The sequence below is a fragment of the Carassius carassius genome, chromosome 5 (assembly GCF_963082965.1).
Source record: "Carassius carassius chromosome 5, fCarCar2.1, whole genome shotgun sequence".
Taxonomy (NCBI): domain Eukaryota; kingdom Metazoa; phylum Chordata; class Actinopteri; order Cypriniformes; family Cyprinidae; genus Carassius; species Carassius carassius.
Window position 1 is genome coordinate 865629 of NC_081759.1, and position 10754 is coordinate 876382.

At 37.5% G+C, this 10754-nt stretch overlaps 1 protein-coding gene across 7 annotated transcripts in view; it reads right to left on the minus strand.

Moving 5' to 3' along the window:
* golga2 (golgin A2) overlaps positions 1-10511 on the minus strand; it is a 24942-nt gene extending 14431 nt beyond the window's left edge. For 2 of the 7 annotated variants that reach the window (XM_059549337.1, XM_059549335.1), the window contains exons 1-15: positions 10372-10511; positions 7020-7139; positions 5924-5980; positions 4777-4890; positions 4504-4556; positions 3576-3639; positions 3386-3445; positions 2505-2585; positions 1807-1845; positions 1655-1717; positions 1436-1529; positions 590-696; positions 447-505; positions 227-368; positions 56-145 (exon numbers count right to left, since the gene is read on the minus strand). In XM_059549337.1, the coding sequence (XP_059405320.1) occupies positions 56-145; positions 227-368; positions 447-505; positions 590-696; positions 1436-1529; positions 1655-1717; positions 1807-1845; positions 2505-2585; positions 3386-3445; positions 3576-3639; positions 4504-4556; positions 4777-4890; positions 5924-5980; positions 7020-7139; positions 10372-10419 (1191 nt within the window). In that variant the 5' untranslated portion in view covers positions 10420-10511. The remainder of the gene's footprint in view (positions 1-55; positions 146-226; positions 369-446; positions 506-589; positions 697-1435; positions 1530-1654; positions 1718-1806; positions 1846-2504; positions 2586-3385; positions 3446-3575; positions 3640-4503; positions 4557-4776; positions 4891-5923; positions 5981-7019; positions 7140-10371) is intronic. The other 5 variants (XM_059549336.1, XM_059549339.1, XM_059549338.1 and 2 more) reach the window with 5 other exon arrangements.
* Positions 10512-10754: the final 243 nt, after the last annotated feature.

The window sequence follows — 10754 nt, forward strand, 5'->3', positions numbered from 1 at the left end:
CACTCAGGACGATGCTCACAGACACACACATGTCCCAGATGACAGCAGCACACACCTGAGCCGCGTGAGCCTCTAACTGGTGCTTCTCTTCCAGAAGGAGCTGGACCTGCTGCTGCTCAGACGGAGAACCCGACTGACCGGAGAACTGCGGGAGCGATGGGAAGAGGGTTCTCACATCACAGGACCTCCATCAGGAGCACAGTAGATGTTTAAAGCGTGTCCTCACCTGCTGCAGCATGCTGTCAGCCATCTCCAGCCGCTTACGGAGCTCATCCACCTCCTGCTTCAAAGCGCTGTTCTCATTTACTCTCAGCTTGAGCTGCTCGGACAGCTCTGAGCTCTGCTGCCTGGTCTCCTCGCTCACATTACTGACAGAGTACAGACTGTATTCATATAACATGCACTCATATAACACCTGCTGTTGAATGAGGAGTGAAGAGTCTTACCTGAACCTCAGGACCTCTAATCGTAGACTGTCTCGCTCCTTCTCAAGCTCTCTGTTATGCTGCAGAAAAAAATCAAAAGTTTTTTTGAACTTGAACTGTGTGGTTTTGGTCAGATGCAGCCGATGATGAAGAGGTTCTGGTACCTTCTCGAACTGCTTCTGCTGTGAGGAGACTGAAGACAGAGTCCTCTCCAGCTCAGACACTCTCTGTTTACTGGCCTGCAGCCGCGAGCTCAGATCCTCTGCCTCCGCTGCACACACACAGCAAAAAGATTTTGCCATCATATATATATATTGTAAATCCCAATGTAATTTGACAAATTTGACCCTGGACCACAAAACCAGTCATAAGGGTCAATCTGAGAGCTGAATAAATGATCTCTCCAGTGATGTGTGGTTTGTTCGGAGGACAATATTTGTCTGAGATACAACTATTTGAAAATCTGGAATCTGAGGGAGCACAAAAAATCTAAATATTGAGAAAATCATCTTTAAAGTTGTTCAGATGAAGTTCTTAGCAATGCATATTACTAATCAAACATTGCTGTCAATAAAACATGAAGAGTTTATTTGCAAAAACAGATAACTCAGTTTTTTTTTTTTTCAAAAATCATGTTTTTTATTATGTTATTGTGTTTTTTTGTCATTTTGAACTTAAAATAACTCAACTGCAGTTTGATTGAGATTCACTGAAATACACAATGAAAAAACAATCATTTTTGAAAATTGATAAAAAAAAAAAAAAAAGGAGTTCTCTCTTTGTGCAAATGTACTCTTCATATATTTATTACAAATATTTATCCTTTACTTAAAAAAAAAACAGCCGAGTTCACTACATTTTGGAAAAACCTATTTAGAGGCAAATTTCAGGAAAAAATAAGATTACAGTATTGTAATATTTCACACATGATCTATGTTCTTAATATGTTTTTGGAGAATCAGCCAAATAATATCTCATGAGCATGTGTTATCACACACACACACACACACCGGTCTTGTGTCGCGCTGCCTGCTGTGTGTAAGACAGAGCCGTCTGTAGCTCTGATTTCTCAGACACCAGGATGCCGATGGTCTGAATGTGAACCTGAAAACACACACAAAACCTTCCGTTATACAATATGTATGACCTTCTTTGATGTAATTATGAGCAAATACTGTGTCCATGATGCTCCCAGCATGCTTCTTCATGAGTGAACAGGATCTGTTCACCTGTAGCTGTTCACGCATCGCTCCCTGCTCCTTACTGAACTTCTGCTCAAACTCTTTCCGCTCCTGATAAGAGAGGATGCACGATAAGAGAAGTGGCTCATTAATAAACCATAGATGAGCAATCTAATAACACAGCTGGTAGCTCACTGTACCTTCTGTAGTTGATCAGAAAGCTCCTGAGACTGCTTCGTCTGAAAACAATCAACAAACATTTAACTCAATAGTGTTTATTAAGAAATAAACCATTAAACTGACGCCCACGAGCAAGTTCAACAGGGACCTGAGCTTCGGCAAAGACCTCTTTAAAACCTTCATAAGGAGAAAAAATAAGTTTGACTAATATTATTATTATTATTAAGTACTACCGTCAAATCTTAACATGAGCAATCCAATCCAAAACTTATGAAAATAATGAAACTAATACACAGTTATTATGTATTAATATTAACTATTTGATTAACTCAAAGCACTCAAGCCATTAAAGTGAAGTATATACGCAATACAGCATGTCCTCTCAAATAGATGAGAAAAACTGAGTCTTTAAAAATACTATCAGTTCCCAAAGTATGCAATCTAGAATTTCAAAATTGATTTTGTTCCTCTTATGCAAGTCACTTTGGACAAAAGCATCTGCTAAATGCATGAATGTAAAAGTTGGCATCTAAACTCAGGCACAAGAAAATGGGCAAACGATTTAAAAACTAGAAATTGAAACAATGTTGCATGTTAAAAGTAGCAAAGTAGCAATCACTGTTGCATCTTCAAAACCTCTGTTGTGCTGCACTCAGTTACTGAATGCTTGTGAACCAGACACAGACCATGCACACACTCATAACTGACAGAGTCTCACCAGTGTCTCGAGTCTGGACGAGAGCTGAGCGTTTGTGAGCGCGCTGGAGTCCAGAGCCGCTGCCAGATCCTGGTGACGAGTCTGACGGAGAGAGAGAGAGAGAGAGATCTAAATATTGAGAAAATCATCTTTAAAGTTGTTCAGATGAAGTTCTTAGCAATGCATATTACTAATCAAACATGATACGTCTGTGACACTGATGACTGTTTCTGTGCTGCAGGGACACTGATGTGTAGTTGGACTCTCAACACAAATGATGTGGGATTTAAACAGGCATTCGTTCAAATTAAAACATTTAACATTTTATTTAAGACTGTTAGAAACATACGAGTTATCTGTATTAAACCCCATTAAATCAAAATTGTAGATTTGTTACAGACCAAAGCTATTGAGCTCTAATAACAAAAACTGCTGAAAATGTTTAAAGCTATATATACACTACCATTAAAAAGTGTGCGACTGGTTTTTATTCTTTTTTTTTTTAAGATTAAATTAATATTAAAGATTTTATTCAGCAAGGACGCATTAAATTGATCAAAGGTGCCAGTAAACACATTTAATGTTCCAAAAGATTTCGGTTTCAAATTGTTCAATTTCTATTTTTAGTTATTAAGAATAAAAAGTGCTACAGATCAAAAATATGTCAAGTGATGTCAAGTGACAAACTCTTTAACAGAAAGCTGTTAGCAGCCCAACAGGCTACAAGCTATTTCCATCGCAAGAACTTGTGCTGAAATAAGATTATCCTGCTAGTGACCGTGGGAATTATAAACCACCAGACTAAACCAGATTTCCTTGATGTGCAGTTTTGCATGTCTACTCAAAAAAAAAAAATAATTACATCTCAAAAGGTGAATTAATAGTAAAACAGATCAAAATACCTCCAGTTCCTTCTCGCTGTGCGTCGGCGGACAGCTGTCTCCATTGATGTATGTTGTTGACTGCATTAAACCCAAGAAAGAAAGAAAATCAGAATCAGAATTCAATGCTTTGCCCTAAATCACTTGATCAATTAATTCATCACAATCCAACCAAAGCCCAAGACTGAAGGAGGCAGAAGCCGTGACTTACGTCAGACAGCAGTCCGTTGAGCTGCTGGGAAATCTGTCTCAGGCTCTCGGTGGAGGACAGCGGCCTGCAAACACAGACATGAGCTCAGCACATCAGAACAGATCTGAACTAAAGCAGCATAACAAACACACAGAATCAAGCCTATCCGTGTAGAGCTAGTGTGTATGAGCACACAGAGTTAAGCAGCACGCTACAGCTTTAATGGTTTTTTATATAGAATAAACATTTTTATATAATACACTTAAAGTATATTACATTTTATTGCTTAGTCAATAACATGCATACCACACACTTTCATAATGTATGGTCATTTTTTTAAACAAATGGCAATGTGTCGTCCACATTATCACATGAGTGGTTCATTAAAAATAAGAATTATAGTATTTTTATATGCTTTTCCACTTTGAATCCAAGGTATTTCTAGTTAAAAAAAAAATAAAAAAAAAAAAAATAATAAAAAAAAAAAAAGTACTACGTCAAATAAAATAAACATTAAATGAAATACAAAAAAATATAATACTTTTATTTCAACGAGATGAAAAGGCTACTTTTCTTATTTTAATTTAGGTCAACATGAAGCACTAAAATAACTACAATTAAAACAAATACAATTAATAAAAACAATATAGACATTTCTGGGGAAAAAAAAAAAAAAAGTAAAACTTTAACAAAAATTTTAAATGAAAATAGAAAAGGTCTTCTCAAAAAGCTTTTTGTTTTGAGTCAAGACTCTCCATTGAAGATTTTTTTAAATGCATCTGGGAAATATGAATAATAATATATTTCCAGAACCAAGTCATGAGGACACTTGAGCATTCACTGTTGCGCTCTATAAAACATTCTGATTGGCTGTAACGGTGTCGTTCTTCAAAGAGACAGAACCTTGCGTCACATTAGTAGCTTGTTCTCTAATAAAGAGTTAATTCACCTGTTCTCTTCCAGAGGATGTTCATCGCCGTTTGTATCTGCTGTGTACTTCTGGAAAAACATATGAATGAAAAACACAAACTTGAGATACAAAACAAGACAGACGTATGTGACAACACCAGAAAACATAAAAATGCCAAACCTGACAAGGCAATGCACCAAATTAAAAGACACACATGGAGCAGATTTAAAACAAGAGCAAACAACAGCGGTTTCAAAACAGTCCTAGACTCCTGAAGCACAGCTAAAGAGTCTGACACTGAGACAGACAGACCTGCAGGCCGTTATCAGCGTTATCAGAGTTAACAGCAGAAGCAGGGTTAGAGACGGCTTCAGCGCTGGTCTCCTCCAGCTCCTGCGAGACCCGGCTCACAGCATCCACATCATCCTGATGCAACACAGCGACAGAGACACATGAGACTCTCCGTGGGTTAACACACACACACACAATACAGATGCACAACAATATATACATTCTCATTTTTATCAAGTACATACACATGGAGCACAAAACCAGTCATAAGGGTCACTTTTTTAAATTGAGATTGGTAAATAAATGATCTCTCCAGTGATGTGTGGTTTGTTCGGAGGACAATATTTGTCTGAGATACAACTATTTGAAAATCTGGAATCTGAGGGAGCACAAAAAATCTAAATATTGAGAAAATCATCTTTAAAGTTGTTCAGATGAAGTTCTTAGCAATGCATATTACTAATCAAACATTAAGTTTTGATATATTTACGGTAGGAGATTTACTAAATATCTTCATTAACATGATCTTTACTTAATATCCTAATGATTTTTGACATAAAAATCAACCATTTTAACTTGTACAATGTATTGTTGTCTATTGCTACAAATATACGTCTGTGATACTGATGACTGCTGTGCTCCAGGGACACAAATAAAGGGTTAAGAAAAACATTACCAGGCATTCAATTCAATATATAATCAAACTCAATATATTCAGACCCTAACACTTAATTTTGCACGTTAAAGATGCATTAAATTCAACATTAAAAAGCATGCACTGTAAAAATTAGATTTTTTGAAGTTGCAAAATAAAGCAAATTAGATTATTGTCTATGTTTTATTAGTCTTTTGATCCAATGTGTTATCTGCCATTTCTTTGTAATTAGAGGTTACATTTACTTGCAATTTCTCGAGTGCAAACGGTTTCTACAAATGTGCGAGTCAAATATGTGAAACATTTCCTGTATTCCTTTCAAATAAAGAGCAGTGATGAATCGTTCACAATAACCCCAGAAACACAGTGATTCATGCTGCCTTTAAAAACTGCAATAGATGATGCAAACATCGACTCCTTCCTGCGATGAGGATCTCACAGCATGCGAGGAAACACAGAGGATGAATCAAGGAGCAAACGGAGGAAAGAGAGCAGGGACAGCGAGCAGCTCACCTGACTGTGAGGCTGAGACACTCCATTAGTCAGAGAAACTCTGAGAATACTCTCAATCTACAGGAAGGAGATGCAGACCAGACAGGAAGAGGAGCGAGAGAGGAGCGAGAGAGGAGGAAGCAGTAGTGAGAAAGTGATAATGTAATAAAGGACACACAAGATGAAGGGTTAGAATCGCCCGAGTCAGATCAATCACACACCTTTCTGTTATTTATATAGGCCTACTATTAAAATTATAATTACTCTTTATTAATATTTTTGAATGAGCTTTTAGCTTATCTAATATTTTCAGCTTTCATTTTAATTTTAGTCATTTTGTAGTGTGCTTATATTATTTTTATTAAGTTTTTATAATTTTTTTATATTAATAGTTAGGTTTAGTTTTCTAGGTTCAAGATCTATTATCACAAACATATTAAATATAATAAATAAATATGTTTTTTCTTTAGTTCATCGTCCCTCAGTGCGACAACCAACAACAATGTATTACACACATACACATTAAAAATAGAATACAGCTCCTTATATGTATTATTTTATATTCTTTTCTAAGACATATTATCTGAATAAAATAAACTGAATATGATAGGGAGAAAAGAATTGAGCAGAATTTATTTTTATTTAAATATATATATATATAGAATGAATTAAACTATACAACGTACATTGAATATTTTTCATTGAATTTTTTTTTTTGTAACAATTTGTTATTCCCAGTTGGTTCATAATTTTAATATTTCAACTTCAACTAAAGCAAAATTATAAATAATTTCACTGAATATTCATATATTTTGTTTCTATGCTTTTACTTTTTAGTTAGGGTTAATAGCCCTGGATCAGACTCTCTGTAATTCCTGTCGAATTACTGGCTGTTATGTGTAAACATTAATCATTTTTTATAAATGAGAAACCAATAGATGCACAAAAACAGGCCTCACAATGGTGAAGAGGAAAAATAATTCAACGCACAAAAACTGAGTAAATCCTCAAACGAGGATGACTTCCTGGAGTGAGGAAGTGTCATTAACTGATCAATAGTCAAAACACAGCAGACCCCCATTCCCATCGGAGCAGACCCAGAGCATTCATGACTCACATTGTCCGGCAAGTGTCTGTCTGCAGCTGCGTCCAGCTGATCGCCTGCTTTAACCTTCCTCTTCTTCTTTGGTCCAGCACTTCCTGTGGATGGGGTCGTCTTCTGCTGAAACTCCTTCAGCTGCAGGACACAAGAGCAGAAATGTTAAATGTATCATATTACAGGTACAGTATCAGTCACATATGTGTGCAAACACACTGAAACAAAACAATGGTGCACGATTCAGTTTGAACCCAGTTTTTACTCCACCATGCACTTTTTCACTGGAGGAAGTGTTATTATGGATTATAGACTATGCGTTTGAGTTTAAAGCGTCTTAATGCTGGATTTGTTTCATCTTCTTCAGATGTTAATTGATGGACTGAAGTAGAGCTGAAACAACGAATCGATTTAATCGATTAAAATCGATTATTAAAATAGTTGTCAACTAATTTAGTCATCGATTCGTTGCTAAATAACTTTTATTTGCCGTAAGCGGCTCATTTCGTGCATATTTCAAATCTGCGGTGACCAAAGTGTGGCAGTAATGAGCCACCGGAGGTTTTACTCAGCCAGTACAGCAGGAGAAGTAGCGAATAGCCAATAGCTGGCCTTGTTTTATGTCACGTGCTTCCCGAACAGCGTCTCTGCAGCATTCAGCAGGATGTGGGAGTACTTTACTTTGAGCCTTTAAAAAAGAAGAGTAACCTGTAAACTCTGCACTACTGAACTATTTAAGGTGACTTTCACATATCGCGTCTTTTGCGCGCTCAAGTTCGTTATTTCCAACACCGCATCGAGTTAAAACATTTCAACTTTTCAGAATGCTGCAAGCGCATCGCGGGTCATGTGACAAGAACTAACCAATCAGCTTCATCCTTTCCCGTAACAACGTTAAAAGCTCAGTCAAGATGAAAGGAACAGCTGATCATAGTTGTATATGGATTTCCATTTTGAAATAAATTTAGTAGCAGAGCTACTGCAAGCGATTTTTTGAGCTGCAAATCCATTTATCCTTTGCTGAAATTTCCGCGTCTTCAAGGAGAGAGCACGTCATGGTTGCTTAGCAAAGGCAGACGCATCAGGGGCGCTTCTGCGCGAGCGCTTTGGAAAGAAGGAGAAAGCGGTGCGCCTAGCGTTTTCCACGCCTTTTTAGGCACGATATGTGAACGGCCCCTAAGACTTTCATTTGTGCGGATTCTCCAGTACAATGTTGTTTGCAAATGTTTAGTCGTAAAAGCTGATAACATTGCTTTTTAACAGTTTTTAACATTTAAAGCTTTACAAACATGTTCTGTGATCAGTTTGTCGTTTACCAGTTCAAAATTCAGTCGTGCAGCCTAATTATGACTGAATGAGAGAGATAAATGTTTAAAGATATTTGAAATACACTTTTTTTCTAAGTATTCACTGCTCTTTTTCACACAGCAGGTTTTTTGTGTGTGTCCAATTTTTTTTTCTGGACAACCTTCTGATGCATTTTACTTTAAATTGTGAGTTCCATTCAGGTTTCATGCCACTGGCACTTTATTCGAAGGATTGTTTACAATTTCACAGCAAAAGCTATAAAGCTGTTTCCCAGTAAATAATAAAATACAATGCACTGCAATTTTATTCTGTTTTATCCTTATTCTTCGTGAAAATATGTTCTGAAAGATTCCTTAATAAGCTTCGTTCGGGATGTTAAACTACTTTAGGAGCTCTAAGGACTGCCATGGTGAAAACATTATTTGAAATCTCCTTGTGAAATTTGCTAGAGTATGGGTCAGTGTTTTGATTGCAGATGAGTTCGACAAAGGATTACTAACACAATAAAACAACTCCAGGTATATTTTTAATGAGGATATGACAATGCAAAATGGTTAAAATCTCTTAAAAATCTATGCTGAAGGATAAAGACCATTTATTAATAATTTACTTGGGGAAAAAATGGAAAAAGCTAAAATATAAGCACATAAACCGATTAATCGAAAAAATAATCGACAGATTAATCGATGATCAAAATAATCGTTAGTTGCAGCCCTAGACTGAAGTGCTGTGGATTATTGTGATGTTTTTATCAGCTGTTTGGACTCTCATTCTGACGGCACCTATTCACTGCAGAGCATCCATTGCTGAGACACTGATGCAATGCTACATTTCTACAAACCTGATGAAGAAACGCACTCATCCTGATCTGAGATGACTAGTCCTTTAATACAGTAACTGAAGTATTTAGCTGCTGTTTAACTAAAGTGCCACCGACGGGCAGAAAGGACTCCACACAGCACTGATCTCAAATCAGTGATCTGTCCTAATTCTGACACAGTTTAAGCACACTGGCTGGAATGCATTGTGAGATTATGCAAACTAAATCAAGATAACGAATCAAGTTCCACTGCATCAGTGACATGAGTCAGAAACGCTCAGATATGGCAAACGGCACACATTCAGGTCAAGAGTGAGCTCCCGTCCAATCCTGCGATACGAGGACATGTCTCTAGCGGGTCACGGGAGGGTGTTCGGGTGTGAATCAGCTGTCATGGGATGTAAATCAGATCTCATATGACACAGCCATGCTTTGCAATGACTTAAATCTCAGGGTTGATTTTTCAGGGCCACAGACGGCATATCGGACAGCAGCTGTGCTTCACAACCTAGTGCAGACACGAGCTCCCTAACTAGATAGCACTTCTGGGCATCAAGTGCCCTTCCTAGACAACATACACAAACATCAATAATAATAAAAAAGAAAATCACAAACTTGATCAATTTAAACTCAAAACAGCAATCTAAAGTGAACAACGAGGGTAGATTAAATCTATTAGTAAAGCACTTTTGCTCATAACAAACTAGACACCCAACCAGCTGTTTCAATTAAAGCTGTCATTTTACCTAGCATTAGCAAGTGAGCTAACACTAATCAGTTGGTTAAATGAGCCTAAAGTCAATAATAGTAGTAAAGTGACATTAAATTAACGTCTAGCTTTATTTTATTTTATACTAATTCACATTGTTGTTGTTTTTATTTTGTAACTAACACCAAAACACTGAGGCTAACAGCATTAGCATGCCAAGTTAAGCAGAAAGTGACTTACAGAGGCATATAAAAAGCGCATTTCTGACAGGTTTAAATCGTAAGAACGCGAATAGAGAGACGAATACTGATGAGTTCGTATTCAGGCCCTGCTGCAGGTCAGTCCCCGGTCTTTCCTGACAGCCGCGCCCATCCAGGAGTGCTGGAAGTCGAATGCGGGCGCGCGGAGAGGCCGGTCGACGTGGAATGTCAACATGACAGACGAAACACACGCGCTCGGACGCGATTCAGTTACGATTACTAGCTGTGTTTTGTCACAAAGAGAGTAAAAGACGTGGTGAAAGTAAATAAACGTACCTTTTTCTTGGCTGCAGCGAGTTTGATTTGCCTGCTCTGGTCCGCCATCCTCTCGCGCCGCTGAGCGAAGCCAATGGCACCACGTCATCAGATGATCCGCGTGCGCGTGCGCGTGCACGTGTGTGTGTGTGTGTGTGAGAGAGAGATGCAAAATGTACTTTTGTCATGCCAATAGAGCTAACTGAATTGAATTGAATTGAGAGAGAGAGAGAGAGAGAGAGAGAGAGAGAGAGAGAGACAGACAGACTTGCAGGGGGTTCGTGAGTCGGTACACGGTATGCCTATGAGTTAATACCATTAATGAATGAATTTTAAAAAATAATTTAAAAGTTTTTGCCAAGAAAGGTTACAGGTTTATAAAAATGTGATTTAAATGTAAAATC